Below are 18,569 nucleotides of genomic sequence, written 5' to 3'. Positions count from 1 at the left end.
TGGAATTGAATGATATAAAATGATATGACAAAAAAGGTTTGTTAAAAATCGCAAAGCAATGGTTTTCTTTAATATTAAACACATTTGTTTTTATTATGTTTAGTTTGATGGATTCAAATTTGCCTATGCCAGTTTTATATAAATCGGAATGCTTGCAATTGAAAGCAACCATCACGATTATTATTTAAGCTTCGCAAAAAGTTAGGTTTAAAACGTATGATTTGTATCATTCCATGCTCTTCTATATTAAAACAACTCAATTTTATTTAAAAATGGACGGACTAAGTTAAATTTAGTTGAGTTTAATATAAGTTTTTATATATAATCATACAAGTTTTGGAATGGTAGATTTAAAACTGTTTGTTAAATTTGTAACATATAGAAACACGATTTTCATATCAAGTAAAAAAATATTCGAGATGACTTAAAGGCACGTCATGGTTTAATTTATGTTAGTCTGCTTGTGTCTGTTGAATTTTTCTTTTGGAAGAGTATTGCTCACTAAAGATATAGTTTGTTTATGATACCCACAATGATTATGCTTAGCATACTAAATACAAGGAGTGATTTTGTCCTTATCAATGTTTCGGCACTATTGCAGCGATGATCCAAAAAGCAGAAACAGTATGTAACATCGTTGAAGAAATCACGTTTGACATCGTGTTCCTTAATTGTGTGATTGACATAATGGGCCAAGCGAACATCTTTGGCGGCTGGATAGCAACCTTCGTATTTATCTGCTGGAATGTCGGTACGAAAGTTTAATGCACTCACACAGTCGCGTATAATCGTCTCTTGGGCTGGGAGGGCAATAAGTTATTAAACAAGGATGAATTGCTGACATTACGCTATACATACCACCTCTTCTTTCAGTCACCTTTACACAAATATCGTCTTTCTCCGGACATTGTTCTCCCAGAAAACCAATGCCCCTCCAATTGAAAACTTCCCCACAACCAGGAGTAGCCGAAGTGCAGCGGTAACACCAAATGGCCAAACCTTTCAAATCATTATGAACATGAGAAGACAATGGGCTTAATTTTAATACATTCCATACTTACTTTCTCTTGCCAAAAAGCCAAGGATTACAAACACAAAGCACACTCTATTCTTCATCCTATTGATGCAGATATAATGTTAATACAAAAATTATTGTGTTAAAAAATTAAGATCAACAAAACAAAACTCTACAAAAACAAATAAATGTGACGACGAACACAGCAGAATAACTACGCCCCACGGAAAGTAAATATATATAGATAAACCATCGACTCTTTTAAAAGGCACCAAGTACAATGATTATAAATAAACGAAGAAAGAACACCAAGAGAAACTGTGCATGAATCGATTGTGGACATTTTATTTGCTTTTAAACTTTAAATAAGTTTTATAAAACACTTTTCAACTTTCTTGTTAGCTTCTTTTTGTTAATTTACTTGTGTTTTTCAAGTTTTTATGTTCCTCTTTCTTCTCTCTTAAGCCTAGTACTGACTTCGTCAAAACGCACTATCAAAATATGATGACGAAGATAATGCGAACACATTCCGAAAAAGTGGTATTGAGTAGCGGCGACATGTCGCTAAATTAGGATAAATTTCGCACAATTTTAATTGCAAATGTAAATAACTGCTCACGAAATGGGCCGAATCAACTCTGCTTCGACACTGTTGTTTTTGTTGTTAGTGTTCTGACAAAGAAAAGAGTCCGTCGGATTTCCAAATAAATTAATAGGCATTAAGAATGAAACAAAAGAAAACAACAGATTTCTAATCGTTGTTCGTGGTTGCCATTTTTTTAGAGAGGGAAAATTCATCTATAGGAATCTATTGTCTGTGCTACGCCCTAGGGGTCTTTAAATCGATGTTTGACTTATCGATCAATCGAGTTGAAAGCCCAACTGCATTAAGTTAAAAAATAAAAATTAACAACAAGTGAATGACGAACACAGCAAAATAACTGGTTACTTCGAGTAGTTTTATTTCTGTTTACTCTGTATTTTTCTTTCATCTGCCCTGCGGATTATTTGACAGGTCGGTTCAAGGCCATTGTGATTGAAAATGAAAAAATCACAATTGTAGATGTGTTTTTGGGACAATGGGCCCTTACACTCTAATAAGATAATAAAAGAAATTAAGTCATGTGTTTTAGGAGCTAAAATCTTAAATGAGAGGTATTGTCAAATTTATCAAATGATAGATGTTGTCGAAAAAAAGAATTTGAAAAAAATATAACAATTTCTATCCAGTGCAATTCAGATATTCTTGATAAAATATCAGGAGCCGAATTAAGACATTCGTTATCGAGTACGCTGTCGTATCGAATGAAACTCTATTTAATGGATATTGTACAACTTTTATAGACACATTATTGTCAAATTGTACAACAATTTTTGTTTGTTTCTCTTTCGAGACGAGCTACATGATGGGAGATCCAAATGGAAAAGGAATGCCAAAGATAGCAACACACACCAACCACTGTGGGACGCGTTTCGTCTTTGGTTAGAAGACTTTTCAACCATATTAGGTGTGATGGCTTCAAGGGCCGTGTGTTGGTATTTTGTATTTGAATCGTATTAATTGCGAAAACGCATCTATGATACAATTACCAAATTAACCAAGCTCGACAACCCTGCCTATTAGCTGTACTTTTTTCCAATGCATGCAAAAAACTGGAAAACATTGTACAACAATGTCAAAAATCCTCTTTCAATAAAGAAATACATAATTCACAATAGAGAGATTTCCAACGATTTTACTCGTTCATGTATGCGTTAATTCGGCCCAGTGCAAAGTCGTCTGGTAAGTTGTAGATAACATAACAACAAATAATAAGAAATAATTAATCATGTACTAAAATAAAACACAGCAGCCATTAAGCAACAGCGGGAATACTTCTCTCATATCAATAAGAGCCGTCAATGCAAGAGAGGAGTTTTATTTACCCATTAAGCGAAATTTTCGTTTGCAGCCAAGTCATTTATGTCGCCACTGAAAAATAGGTATGTAGAATACAGGATGGCGACAAATATCGATTTATAATTTTGGCCGAATTTAAATCATTTTTGGCTAATAAAATACATATGTGATGTAGTCAAACGTTTTTATTTGCAAATAACTTTATTTCATATTGCATGGAGCTAATAAAACATATATTCTCATTCACAAGGCTGGTACTATATTCGTTTCCACGATATTTTTCGCCGATTACTTTTTTATTTAGATAATAGATTTTATAGCAGAAAAACTTACTAATTTCATTCGGAAGGACATTCCCTCATTACTTACGGCAAATTTTAATCAATTTTTTTATCATTGTTTCTTCGATATGTTTAAAAAAAAGTAATCGTGAAAAAAGGGGTTTTAACGGTGAAAAACGAGCACAATACCAGCCAATAGTTGCAAGAAAAATTCACCAATGCCTGTTGTGTCACTCTGTTACGCATAGAAAATTTCATTTGAGTGGAGTACCTGCAAGCGAAATTTTCGGCAACGGTGCCGGTAACGAAAATTTCGTCTAGGATATGTCAATGCATTTCTAATGGTAACGACAATTTTGCCAGAGGTGCATACTGCAATTAAGCAAGGAAATTAGGAGGAAAATTAGTACTCCACTTATAGTAAGTTGTATGGCAAAAAAATATTATAGTGGCAACACTTGAAACTATGTCGGCATCATTTTGTTTGTTTTATTGGTTTGTTTTTCTTTACATATTTGAGAAAAAAAATATAAAATAGAGCAAACAATAAGTGCAGATAAAGAAACGTGTTTTAGTATGGAAACAAAAACATTTGATTGTTGACCAATTTCGCTCGCGAAACAAAAGCAGAATAGACGACGCCCAAGAAGAGCGCAATCACAGTTGCTGCGCAACAAATCGTTTTCTTATGTAAAATAAACGAGATCACCATACTTCTAATTGTAACTAAGTGATTGTAAGTGTAGGAGATCTTGCTCTCATGTACTTACTCGAGGTGGAAAACAATTTGTTATATGTGGATGCATAAATAAGAAAGAGTTTGTATGTAAATATAAATACATATACTTCTAAAATAAATAAAAATTGTTCCTTTCGTAGCAAGCTATTGCAATAAATCTATACGAAGGAATGAGTGTGAAAGCTAGTGTATTGCTTTTGATCTTGCAATTACAACAACATTATTTTGAAATAATTGGAAGATGCTGGCAAAGGCTTTTGGAAATTTGTGCTTAATTATCTTATACCAATAAAAATTCTACAAACTTATATTTACAAATAAAAGCTGCATTCGTTTCTTTTTAAATAATTTTGTATTTACTTATTTATAAATTTCGAAGGAGTGGGTTTTGGTTGAAATTACAACACATTTATGAATTTGAGAACGGTCCGACCACACTCACATTTGTGTGTACACATGCACGTAAGCAGCTGATTAATTGATTGTGCCACATTAATTTTTTTATATGTAAATGGCAAAGTAACACAGAAAATAAAGTTTGGTAACCTTGTCAAACCACTGGAAGAACTATTTTGGGAAATTTTTTCCCAAAAACTAGTAGTACTAGCCTTAATGGTGGAACTATGTTCGCTTTTAGCGAAATTTTTTCATGATTATTTTTTTAGCTAATAGATTTTGAAGCAAAAGAACTTGCTGAATTCATTCAGTAGGATATTCCCTCATTACTTATGAAAAAAATTTCATAAAAGTATTATGTTTTCATTGAGATTTTTGTAGTGTCTCAAAAAAGTAACCGTGAAAAACATGTGTTTTCATCGGTGAAAAACGAACATAGTAATCAGCTGTTTTTACTGACCGTTGAATGAAAGTAACCCAAAATTAAATTGCGTCTTAAGTAGAGTATTCTGTTCAGCTATCGGAATTGTTGCGAAAAACTTTTTTAAGCATAATTACATGAAATGTTTTGTGCTAACTCAACCTTCATATTACCCTTAAATTTTTTTAAGTGCCTTCACATTAAAATCTCCCATAACAAGTTTAATGTCTCCTTTTGGTAGAGAGCGTCTCACTGGGTGGAGTTGGGAATAGAATTGATCCTTTGTTTAGTCGTCACCAGGTTCGGTTGACGCGTAGGATTGTACAAAAAATATTTTGCGGAATTTCGAATTTAATCTTGCCGCCATGACGCGTTCAGATATAACATTGTATGATAGAAGGGCTCGCTTTGTTTTCGGCGACAGTAAAAGACCGAATCCATTTATTCAGTGGAATTCATTGCCTGAAAAAATGAAATGGTTGCCACCTTGAAGATCCATAGTTTCGGATTTCGGCCATCGTACTTCACTTAAACCAAGGATGTCTATGTTGTAGTTTGATATCTCGTTCGGAACCAGATGGTTTTGTGAGAGTTCTGACGCTCCATGTTTCCGACCGTGTTCTGAATCCATAGGTCGGCATCGGGGGGTTGTCAGTTCCATTATTTCTAGTTGATGTTTCTGCAATCGTAATTTTTTTTTAACCATTTCAGGACCAAGATCTAACCGCTCGAAAAATTTAGATTTTTTTTTTTTGCATATTCGTTCTTAGAATAGTTCTATTTACTAAATAAAGTTTCACCAAAATGGTAAAAATGCTGCACTTTCTATGAAAAAAAATCATGGAACATATATATATTAGAGGTGTGCACGTGAGTCGTGTCACGCTTGAGTCACGTGATTCGTGAGTAAGATCCAAATCTTATCACGTGATCGTGCGTGAGCGTGATTGGAATAATCAAAACTCAAAACGCAAATCACGACTCAGGAGAAAATCACGAACCACGTGATATTATAACTCATAAAAAAGTCACGACACACGGTTGAAATTCTATTCTGCTTCCAGAAAAGTCGCTAACATTTTTATACCCATCACCAAAGGATGGGGGTTTACTAATCTGGTCATTCCGTTTGTTACATCTCGAAATATTCGTCTAAAATCTTATAGAGTATATATATTCTTGATCGTCTCGTCGTTCGAATCGATACAGCCATATCCGTCCGTCCGTCTGTCGAAATCACGATAGAGGTCGAACGCAATTTTTTTCCGATTTGGCTGAAATTTTGCATGTAGTCTTTTGTTATGACTTCCAACAACTGTGCCAAGTAAGGCCAAAATCAGTCTATAACCTGATATAGCTTCCATGTAAACCGGTTTCTCGATCATCCTTGTTCAGTTCCTAGATGCTTTAATTTTTGCTGGTTTGACAGAAGTTTTGTATGTAGAATTAAATTGTTCCTATTTAAACCAATGAAACATACAAAAATGATGCCGGGAATGGAAGCCATAATGGTCTCAAAAGTTGCCACTATAATTGTTTTTGCAATTTTCCTATAAGCAGACTTCTACTTTTTCGCCCATTTTTTCGCAGAAGATTGCAAAATAATTATTATCCGCTTCATGGAAAAATAGATTTTCAACCGTGATTCGGAAATTTCGTGCTTGTGTAAAATGTTTGTCTCGTAAATATGCATAAACCATGCATGAGTATGGATGAGCACCACACAGGCTGGAACTTTGAGCTCCGACTTGTGTGGTGTCCATCGTTACCACGGGAAGCTAAGCTGAAAGCTACCGGTCGTGTCCACAGGTTGCGGATGGTGGAAAGCTTTGTTTTTATGTGGAGCAGCTGCAAATGCGGCCGCGCGCAGTCAGCGATTTTCGAGAGGAGGGTCTTAATTAAATACTGAGTGCCAATGATACTCGAGAAGACAAGGGGAGTTATTGGCGCATTCAAATAATCAATGGCCAACATCAGCGTCTGTTCCCGGGTTAGGGGCGAATGGAGGCGAGCGTCGGATATTGGAGCAAGCGGCTCGACACAACGGGGATACATGTGCAATCTCACAAAACCCATCCGTTTGGGGCGCTGGTCAGTAACCCGCCCCCGGAAAACTATGAGAACTACTATGAGAAACAAAGGAATAGTAAAAACGGACGCACCCAACTTTGACGACCCACGCAAACGAAAAAAGGACCATGATTTGCGGATATGCACCTGGAATGTCCGCCCTCTCTATAAAGAAGGTGCAGTATACGCGCTAGCAGATGTATAAGAGAAGTATAAGGCAGATATTACCGCCTTATAGTGCGATGGACAGAGAATGGCCATGGACAGAGAATGGAGAACGGTGACGAACTATACTATAGCATCCATAACAAGAGTCATGAATTTGGCTGTGGATTTGTGGTTAGTCGGAGACTGAAACACCTTGACTCCGATGGATGAGATGCTAGCCACATAAAAGCCAAATTCGTCAACATCAGCCTTTTTTGTGCCCATGACTCGACGGAAGATAAGGACGAGCCGACCAAGAATATTTTCTATGAGCGCCCAGAGAGAGAATATGACCGCTGCACCGCCCACGATATTAAAATCGTTCTGGAAGATTTTAATTCGAATAAAGGAAAGGAAGATATCTTTGGTCCAACAGTCGGAAAGTTTAGCCTTCACGAGATAACGTCTAGTAATGGGTTGAGGCTAATAAATTTCGTCGCGGCAAAAGCATGGTAGTTAATAGCACCAGATTTCAACGTGTTTCAGCGTGTTAGATGTACGATCGATTCGTGGAGCAAATATAGATTCGGATCATTACCTTGTTGCAGTAAAGGTTCACACCGGTTTGAACATCGCGAGGAAAGTACGATCTGACACTGCACGAAAGCTCGACATTGAAAAGCTGCAAACACAGATAGCAGCGGCTACTCCACTCGACTGACTCAATTGCTTGATGAAAGCACTCCTTGTTCCGATGATATAATGGCGCAGTGGCAAACCATTGCCAACTTCATGGAAAATGCCGTGAAATCTGTACTAGGGTACCGGAAGCCTCCTCCAAGAAACCCATGGTACGACTAAGAGTGTCGAGATGCTTCTGAAGACAAGAATTCGGCATATAGAGCAACCCTGCAATTTGTAGCAACGCGCCAGATGAAGGATCGTGAGAAAAGGTAACTGGCACAGATAGCATGCTGAGGACATGGAAAGAACATTTATGCAACTAGTTTCCGACGTCGGCGGCGAAGACGATACCGCAGAACCAACCCCTGATGATGGTACGAATTTTTACCTCCAAGTCAGAATGTGGTCCAAGTAGCAGTGACCCTACTGAAGAACAACAAGGCAGCAGGAGCCGACGGGATACCCTCTGAACTATTAAGGACTGGAGGCGACACGCTGATAAGGTGTATACATCAGCTTGTCTGCGCAATCGGGCTAGAAGAACACATACCCAATGTTTGGAACCTCAGCATGCTATGTCCCGTACACAAGAAAGGAGACCAGACAGAATGTGCCAACTACAGAGGAATAAGTCTCCTCCCCATCGCAGACAAGATACTCTCGAGCGTACTGTGTGAAAGATTAAAACCAAAAGTCAATGAGATAATTGGGCCCAATCAATGCGGCTTTATACCTGATAAATCCACTCTAGACCAGATGTTCACACTGCGCCAAATCCTGGAAAAGACCCGAGAAGGACAAATCAACACCTACCATACCTTTGTTAACTACAAAACCGCCTTCGGTACCCCTTTACGTTCAAAGGTATTTCAAGCCATGTCTAAGTTTGGTATCCCTGCAAAAAAAAGGTACACGCAAACCGGGAAGACCAAAAGCCCGATGGAAAGATGAAGTGCTGGGAGACACCTCGAAACTTGGTGTCAGAGATTTTAGAATGAGCGCAGGAAGGCGCTTGGAACACTATTCTACGTTCGGCTAGTGGAAAAAATTTTCTGTCATAGCCAATTAAAGTAAGGTAAGTATTTATGAACGTGAGTCGAGATGAATAAGTCGTGCGTGAGCGTGAATTATTATACCCACAACCGTAGGATGGGGTATACTAATCTAGTCATTCCGTTTGCAACAAGTTCGGTTCAAATCGTTTTATAACCTGATATAGCGCCCATATAAACCGATCTCCCGATTTGACTTCTTGAGCCAATGGAAGCCTCAATTTTTTGTCCGATTTATCTAAAAATTTGTACAAGGTGTGCTCTTATGACTTCCAACAATTATGCCAAGTAAGCTATAACCTGATATAGCTCACATATAAACCGATTTCCTGTTTGAAATCTTTATCCCCTGGAAGCCGCAATTTTCGTCCGATTTAGTAAAAATTTGTAAAAAATTTACATAGTGTCCTGCAATGACTTCCAACAGCTATGCCAAGTACGGTTCAAATCGGTCTATAACCTGGTTCAGCTCCCATATAAACCGGCCTCTCGATTATCTTTGTTCGGTTCCTAGAAGCTATAATTTTTGCTGGTTTGACAGAAGTTTGGTATGTGGAACAAAATTATACCCTTCCACTTAATTTATTTTGTATAAATTTTTAGCAGAATCCATATTGGTGAGTTCCCAAGACTCCGCCCGGCCGAACTTAGCACGCTTTTACTTGTTTTTTGTCTTGTGAGCGTGAGTCAAAAATCACTCACGTGCACATCTCCAATACATATGTTCTATTCGTCCTCAAAGGTAAATATTTGAGTAGGAAAGTGTTTTCGCATATTGCTTAAAGCGCTATCACACTACATGTTCTTGTCTTATGACATGTCACTTTTTATTATATCATTATGTGTGTCAAAATTTCCAATTTACATACGTTTCATCAATTTTGCTATCATACTACTATCTTATTTTTGTATGACCTTTAAATGTGAGCAAAATCTGATTTTTGCCCACCACCATCCTATGGTATGAAAATGGTATAAAAATCGTTTGTGATATCTCGAAATATTGATTTAGGACCCCATAGTCTGTCGTCCGTCCGTCTGTCGAAATCACGATAACAGTCGAACGCGTACAGCTAGCCGCTTGAAATTTTGCACAGATACTTGTTATTGATGTATGTCGCTGGGGATTGCAAATGGGCCATATCGGTTCAGATTTAGATATAGCTTCCATATAAACCGGTCTCCCGATTTGACTTCTTGAGCCCCTGGAAGCCGCAATTTTTGTCCGATTTCACTGAAATTTTGCTTGCGGTGTTCTGTTACGACTTCCAATAACTGTGCCAAATACGATCTAATCAAAATTAATCAGATTCACTAATAGAAGGTTAGGTCACTTGTAAAACATAAATTTGATAGGCCCCATGAACATCATTAAGGATGTTCATGGATGTTCTACCGATTGAAAATGTCATCAAATAGGAGAAATCGTAAACAAAGAATGAATGTAAAGAGGGTATTCCTTTTTTACATTCATTTGACAACCTCAATGTCAAGTACTGCTAAAAATTATTAAAATTGTATGTCGGCTGATCGCTTGGCTTAACCTTATTCAGTGAATCCTGAGATCGTGTATTCTGTTTAGACTGCCAGAAATGATAACACCATAAAAATAATTCATGCTAGATATGTTGTGTAGAAAAGCATTTGATAAAAAATTTGTTTCTTTCATCTTTAAATTTCCTATTTATACTAAACATGAAAATAATTTACTTTTTTTCTTAAACAAAGTTTTATTTATTGGTGGAAGTAAGTTTGAGGTAATTGGCCTGTAAAGTGTGGCTTTTGTACACTTTATGTTGACGCTCACTGTAAGCTTACTCATTCAGCAGCAAACATCGTTCAAATCCAATAAAAATGAGTTATCTGGAGGTTCAAGAAGAAAAAACGGAGCTAAATCTGTTTATGGAACTATTTTGGCCGTATCTGGTTTGGGTGTTGGAAACAATAAGTGTACTATGAATGCTAAACTTCAATTGACTGCAAATTGGATAAATTTTAGGGGCTCAAGAAGATTTCGTTTTTTTTGTGCTATTCTTAAATAAACCAATGTTCCCAATTTGCAATTACCAATAACCTATATTTAAAAAAAGCATCTGTGCAAAATTTATGGACTCAAATGAAAGGTATTTGAGATTAGAAAACGAATTTGATACCCAATATCCGATTATAGGAATATGGAGCTCATATCAATGGTATTTGGAAGTATAGGGGAGATTTTGTTATCTATTTTCGGGGCAAAGTGCCGGGGGCCGCCCCAGCCCCAAAACACCCTCCAAACAGTTCATTTTACCGATCATGGCAATATGAGCCTCACATTGAATAGATTTGGGAGTGCAGCACGAATTTGATATCAATATTTGAGTTGAAATGTCTGAGTGCCATCCCTCCCCTAAAAAGCACTTCTCATTACCCTAATTTTCAAAACCATCAGATCTCGGAGATTGGTATTGCGATTCGTTCGAAATTTTTTTGCACTCTCACAGTCAAAGCAAAACATGGTTTCTATTGTTGGGGTCGGGTGTCTCGGGGCTCGTCCAAACCCCGCCAAGGGGTATATAGACCAATCACGACAATATAAAGCTCAAAACGAAAGGTGTTTTGAGAGAAAAAAAAAAAACGAATTTGATATCCAATTGAAGAGCCATGTGTTTGCTGCCCCACCCGAAAACACCTCCCTATTACGTAAAAGCTATTTGATGTTTAAATAGATAGATTTTCGCGAAATCGAAACTCATTTTCGGGAGAAAGTCCCTGGGGTCCACCCCACCCTCAAACAGAATTTATTTACCGATCATGCCATTATGGGGCTCATATAATATAATTACATTAAGGGTTGGCCCTTAATGTAAATATCTCTCTAAACCGGAAATATTTACCAATACTATAGTATAGAACCCAGGATTTTAACGCAGGCGTTCAGCGTTAAAGGCGGACCTAGGCACGAATTCGATATACATAGTGGCACGAATTCGATATACACATTCAGGGCGAAGTGTCCCAAGCCTAAAAGGATATTAGAGAGTTAAAGAAGGCGCAGCGGAGCGGGCCCGGTTCGGCTAGTCAAGAATATATATATCAAGTAGGGTAGCAAATCGATGTTTTTAGGGGAGACGAGTATAAAGATTCTCACCATATGGCGGTGAGTATAAAACTGAATTTTCGCTTTGAACTTTGGCAAGTCAAAAATATGGAAAATGGTGACTGGCCCGACAGATATTCGCCTAAATCTACTTCGCGCTAAATTTGTCCAACAGCTCTATGCTATTACATAATACAAAGGAAGATGGCATCTAAGCATTCGAAATCCTTTGCAAAACTCGCTCTCCGAAATCCGAAATTTAACGCTGCAATGATAAATATTCCGACAGCAAACTGCATCTGGTTAAACACTTAGACGCTCTAATTATGTTAATTTTATTACTTTGTCTATTAGTCATTGTTTTTTAGTGTTTTTTTAACCTTAGAAATTAATATATAGAAAAAGCCAAAGCTGATTTTTACCCTTTTACCTTTGAGGACGAATGGGATATATATGACCCATCATTGTATCAAGTGTAAAGGGAAAGGTATATCACCACATTAATTTATGTAGCCATTCACTGATGGAGGATGCATTGACACCAAAAATAATAACGAGAAAGAACGTGTTAAGTTCGGCCGGGCCGAATCTTATATACCCTCCCCTATGGATCGCATTTGTCGAGTTCTTTGCCCGGTATCTCGTTTTAGGCAAACAAAGAATAATGAGTAAGAACTGTTATTCTATTGAAACTATATCAAGTTAAAGTCCGATTCAGACCATAAACGAATTGAATGGTGAACATTGTAGAAGTCATTGTGTAATATTTCAATCCATTCTGCCTTGTAGGGGTTCAAGAAGCAAAATCAGGAGATTGGTTTATATGGAAGCTGTATTAAGCTATAGATCGATTCAGATCGTATTGGACACATATGTTGAAGGTCATGGGAGAAGCCGTTGTACAAAATTTCTGCCAAATACGATGAGAAATGCGCTCTCAAGAAGTCAAGATCCCAGATCGGACCATACTTAGCATAGTTGTTGGAAGCGATGCCAAAACACCACGTGCAAAATTACAGCCAAATCGCATAAGAATTGCGCGCCCTAAAAGCTCAAGAAGTCAAGACGCAAAATCGGTTTATATAGCAGCTATATCAGGTTATAAACCGATTTAAACCATACTTAGCTCAGTAGTTGGAAGTGATATCAAAACAAATTGGATGAGAATTGCGCCCTACAGAGGCTCAAGAAGTCAAGACCCAAGATCGGTTTATATGTTAAACTATGTTAAACCATGGATCGATTTGGCCCATTTATATTCCCAATCGACCTACACTAATAAAAACTATTTGTGCAAAATTTCAAGCGTCTATGGTAGAGGGTAGACAAATTCTAATTCTAAGTCTATCAAACCTTCGAAATAGAGACGTTTTTAATTAATGACAGAAACAAAATAATAATACAAACTTTTGTGTTTGACATCTCACCAAAACGAAACGGGAAAACTATATTAAATTTTTGTGGCGAAATGTTATTCCCTCATTGGTTCTCTATCGATTAAACGCAAATTTTTAAAATCCATTAATAAATGTGGATTTTAAAGCAAAAATAGGAAATTGAGACATATATGTCCCATTCGTCCCCATAGGGTTAATCATAAATAAATGTTTCTCGGAGTTCATAGATGTGATTTTATTAAAATTTTAAGCAATTTTTGCATTCCAGAACGTTAAGTTATAGAATAAATACGTTTCGTTTTTCCTTTTTTAGGCATTGTCATCCGATTAAATGATGAAACCGTATGTATTCTATTTTACACGCTTACCAACAATGCCGTTAATAATCGGCAACAATAGATGGGGATAAGACAAGCTGCTTAGTTATCATTTTTCTCCATACAAAATAAGTGGGAACATCTGTGAAAAATTTGTTTCCATAAGAAATGCATTGGCATGAGTAATTTTCGTTACTAATAGCGTTACAAAAAAATTTTGAAGTTACGCATCTCAAAAGCAATTTTCTTGCGTAAGAGGGTGACATAATACGCATTGGAGATTTTTTGCGTACTGATATTACAAGTGTGTACTGATATTACAAATGAAATTGTATGTTTTGAAAGCTTCACGCAACATGTTATTTACAATAGTTATTTACTAATAAAAAGGGATAATTTCGGCAGATATGTCATTTATTAGCCAACAGCTATTTAAACTCGGGCAAAATAATAAATCGGTTTTTGTAGCCAACTTGCAGCCTACACAACTATTTTCCAGTCGAGGCATAAATATCTAGGCTGCAACCGAAAATTTCGCTGGAGCTGCGTATTGAGCTCAAAACTACCAAATACGGCGATAAACTCTTCCTTATGTTTGGCAATTCCCATTAGTACAATGTATGGGACATTGCACGAAATGAAATTTATTCTTTATATTGTGATTCTGAACAACAAAATCACAATCAGACCACAGAAACGTCATAAACTGAATTCAAAATTGAAGCCGATTTTGTCCAAATAATGCAATCAATTTTGATGTGATTTCTAATGGAATTTCTTAATTTGTCTCATGTGTTCTAAAAATATATGTAGACATAAAATTTGTTGTTGTTTTTTGTCTCCGCTTTGTGGTTTTGTCAATAATTCCAGCCGCAAGGGATGACTCAGTTTAGTGCTTCATTGACATGCAATGGAGCATGAGTACTTTACGTATGAAACGTAAACAGTTGGTTACGATTTATGTATTTGACTTCATATGACCGGTGTAGGTTTAATAAAATTTTATATTTATTCGCCTTTGCTCCATCTTAAATATTAATGAAGGTAAAACCAGGTGAAGAAGCTCTTGAAAAACATTTAAGGTATTCATAAAATAAGCGAATTAAAAATCAAACTAAAAATTTTTTTTATTAAGTGTTTGCTACAGGGTTTTGGAAGATTTTTTTGCAGAAAAATAAAAATATCTTAAGCGGATTTTCTTGCTTATTGTGTATGGAGAAAAATGTTTACTGCACAGAAAAAATAAAAATTGGTTTCATTCACGAAATTAATTGATCCATTCAATTCATTCACAAAAACGATAATATCAATCACCGTTTTTGAAAAAGTAATTGAAAAAATTTTCAATTAAAAAAATTTCATATTTAATTGAAGAAATGTTTGATTTGATTTTTTAATTGATACAATTAAAAAAATAATGAAATTGTCAACACATTTTTTAATTGATCCAATTTAAAAATGATATTTTTTTTTTTGCAAATTCCAATTAATTTCTATAAATTATAAAAAAAATTTCGGGTGTTGGGTAGGATGCCCTATAGATTTGTTGTTGTTGTCATAACTGTGTGTTGTGCACTGAAGCGGCTGCTCTTGGTCGATGAAGGACTCCATCATGTTAATCCAGCACGAAGAACCGGCTGCAAAAGTATTGCTACAGATTTGTCGAAATGTGGGACTTTATGGGTCTTTGAAAACTCCTTCTCTTTATATTGTAAGGGACAGAAAAGCCTTTAATTGAATTTACTTAAGCACTGTATAAAACCATATAAACTAACTATTTATATATATATATATATATATATATATATATATATATATATAAATGTATTTTGTTTTTTTTTTTAGATTCGATTAAAAAAATATTGAATCAATTAATTGCTTAAAAGAAAATTACAATCTTTTCAATGAAGATTGTTATTGAAAAAAATTTCAAATTCAATTAAAAAAATTTATTTAATCAATAAGTTTTTTAATTAAAAACCATTTTATTTTCAATAAAATTTTCAATTGAAAAATTTTTGGCGATTTGTTTTTTGTGTAAGCCGCCGTCTATTAAAGCCGATTGTTAAAGACCTTGTTTGTAAGCGTGTAAAATAAAAACCACATGGTTTTATCATTCAATCAAAATGACAATTATTAAAGGAGGAAGAACGCAACATATTTAAATGTTCTGGAATGAAACAATAGCTAAGAACATTAAAAGCGTGCTAAGATCGGCAGGGGCGAATCTTGGATAGCATTTGTCAAGTTCTTTTAATTACTTTTTCAAATATATATGAGCTATATCAAGTTATTGACCGATATGGATCGTACTTGTCATAGAAAAATATCACATTGAAAATTTCAGGCAAATTGAGTAATAATTGCGCCCTCAAGAGGCTCAGAAAGTCAAATCGGGAGATCGGTTTATATGGCTGCTATATTAGGTTATGGACTGATTTAGTACATACTTAGCACAGTTTTTGGAAGTCATAATAAAACATCTCACACTAGAAGCTCAAGAAGTCTAATCGGAATATCGGTTTATGTACGGCTTTATCAGGTTATGGATAAATTTAGTTCATACTTGGCACAGTTATTGGAAGTCACATTGGAAATTTCAACCAAATAAGATAGCAATTGCGCCCTCTAGATGCTCAAGAAGTCTAATCCGGAGATCGCTTTATATGGCAGTTATATCCGGATATGGCCTGATTAAGACCATACTTGACACAGTTGTTGGAAGTCATGCTGAAACGATGTGGAAAATTTCAGCCAAATTGGATAAGAATTGCGCCTTCTAGAAGCTCGAGAAGTCTAATCGGGAGATCGGTTTATATGGCAGCTTTATCAAAACATGGATATATTTGGGTAACACTAATAAGAAGTGCCTTGCTTTACTCCTTCGAAAGTTAACGTGCTTTCGACATACAGACGGACGGACATGGCTAGTTCGACTTAAATGTCATATCAAGTAGGTCGTAAGAGATTGCAAATGGGCCACATAGGTTCAGATTTAGATATAGCTCTAATATAAAACCGATCCTCCGATTTGACTTTTTGAGCCCTTACAAGCCGCAATTTTTGTTCGATTTGGCTGAAATTTTGCATGCGATTTCACGTAGTGTTTTGTTATATGGCCTGATTAAGAACGTACTTACCATCCATACCATCCGGATATGGCCTGATTAAGACCATACTTGACACAGTTGTTGGAAGTCATGCTGAAACGATGTGGAAAATTTCAGCCAAATTGGATAAGAATTGCCCCTTCTAGAAGCTCGAGAAGTCTAATCGGGAGATCGGTTTATATGGCAGCTTTATCAAAACATGGATATATTTGGGTAACACTAATAAGAAGTGCCTTGCTTTAACGTGCTTTCGACATACAGACGGACGGACATGGCTAGTTCGACTTAAATGTCATATCATGTAGGTCGTAAGAGATTGCAAATGGGCCACATAGGTTCAGATTTAGATATAGCTCTAATATAAAACCGATCCTCCGATTTGACTTTTTGAGCCCTTACAAGCCGCAATTTTTGTTCGATTTGGCTGAAATTTTGCATGCGATTTCACGTAGTGTTTTGTTATGATTTCCAACAACTGTGTCAAGTATGGTCCAAATCCGTCTTTAACCTGATATAGCTCCCATATATACCGATATTCCGATTTAACTTCTTGAGTCCTTACAAGCCGCAAATTTTGACCAATTAGGCTGAACTTTTGCATGCGATGTTCTGTTACGACTTCCAACAACTGTGCCAAATACGGCCAAAATCAGTCTATAACCTGATATAGCTCCCATGTAACCGGTTTCTCGATCATCCTTGTTCGGTTCCTAGAAGCTTTAACAGAAGCTTTGACAGAATTTTGGTATTTAGAATAAAATTATGCCCTACATCTAAATTTATTTTGTATTAATTTTTAGAAGAATCCATGGTGGTGGGTTTCCAAGATTCAGCCCGGCCGAACTTATCACGCTTTTACTTGTTTAAAATTAAAAAGACTTATTTTTATACCCTCCACCATAGGATGGGGGGTATACTAATTTCGTCATTCTGTTTGTAACTACTCGAAATATTCGTCTGAGACCCCATAAAGTATTTATATTCTTGATCGTCGCGACATTTTATGTCGATCTAGCCATGTCCGTCCGTCCGTCTGTCTGTCGAAAGCACGCTAACTTCCAAAGGAGTAAAGCTAGCCGCTTGAAATTTTGCACAAATACTTTTTATTAGTGTAGGTCGGTTGGTATTGCAAATGGGCCATATCGGTCCATGTTTTGATTTTGCACATAGTGTTTTAGTATCACTTCTAACAACTGTGCTAAGTATGGTTCAAATCGGTCCATAACCTGGTATAGCTGCCATATAAACCGATCTTAGGACTTGACTTCTTGAGCCTCTAGAGGGCGCAATTCTCATCCAATTTGACTGTGCTAAGTATGATTCAATTCGGTTCATAACCTGATATAGCTGCCATATAAACCGACCTGTGATCTTGACCTCTTGAGCCTCTGGAGGTCGCAATTATTATCCGATTTGCCTGAAATTTTGTACAATGGATCCTGTCATGACCATCAACATACGTGTTTATTATGGTCTGAATCGGTCTATAGCCCGATACAGCTCCCATATAAATCGATATCTCTATTTTACTTCTTGAGCCCCCAAAGGGCGCAATTCTTATTCGAATTGGCTGACATTTTACACAGGTCTCCAACATATAATTTAATAGTCATCTAAACCAGATCATATCTTGATATCGCTCTAATAGCAGAGCAAATCTTTTCTTATATCATTTTTTGCCTAAGAAGAGATGTTGGGGAAAGAACTCGACAAATGTACTCCATGGTGGAGGGTATATAAGATTCGGCCCGGCCGAACTTAACACGTTTTTACTTGTTTATTTTGTTGAAATTTGATTGTTTCGGACGAGTTTTATTGTTGTCGCAGCCACATGGTTTCGGATAAGTGTTATTGTCGGACAAGAGGGAAGAGTGTTTTATTATAGCCACCACCACAGGATGGGTGTATACTAATCTAGTTATTCCGTTTGTAACTTCTCAAAATATTGATCTGCGACCCCA

General features: G+C 36.4%; 1 protein-coding gene across 1 annotated transcript; it reads right to left on the bottom strand.

Moving 5' to 3' along the window:
* Nucleotides 1-260: 260 nt before the first annotated feature.
* On the bottom strand, nucleotides 261-1,825 carry LOC106087878 (uncharacterized). Its single transcript, XM_013253074.2, has 3 exons — nucleotides 1,062-1,825; nucleotides 859-999; nucleotides 261-800 (listed from the first exon to the last, which is right to left on the bottom strand). Exons 1-3 carry the CDS (start codon nucleotides 1,114-1,116, stop codon nucleotides 502-504), a joined length of 495 nt encoding a protein of 164 aa, XP_013108528.2. The 5' UTR covers nucleotides 1,117-1,825; the 3' UTR covers nucleotides 261-501.
* Between the last annotated feature and the right edge of the window lie 16,744 nt (nucleotides 1,826-18,569).

The sequence above is a fragment of the Stomoxys calcitrans genome, chromosome 1 (genome assembly GCF_963082655.1).
Source record: "Stomoxys calcitrans chromosome 1, idStoCalc2.1, whole genome shotgun sequence".
In the NCBI taxonomy this organism is placed as follows: domain Eukaryota; kingdom Metazoa; phylum Arthropoda; class Insecta; order Diptera; family Muscidae; genus Stomoxys; species Stomoxys calcitrans.
The sequence above is the reverse complement of the archived record's forward strand: the minus strand, read 5'-3'. Positions and strand labels throughout refer to the sequence as shown.

Excerpts from the sequence above, each read along its gene's own strand:
- LOC106087878 (XM_013253074.2), bottom strand. The coding sequence starts at position 1,116 with ATGAAGAATAGAGTGTGCTTTGTGTTTGTAATCCTTGGCTTTTTGGCA. Across the intron at positions 1,000-1,061 it reads TGGCTTTTTGGCAAGAGAAA|GTTTGGCCATTTGGTGTTAC; the intron begins GTAAGTATGGAA and ends ATGATTTGAAAG. Across the intron at positions 801-858 it reads GGTGACTGAAAGAAGAGGTG|CCCAAGAGACGATTATACGC; the intron begins GTATGTATAGCG and ends TTGCCCTCCCAG.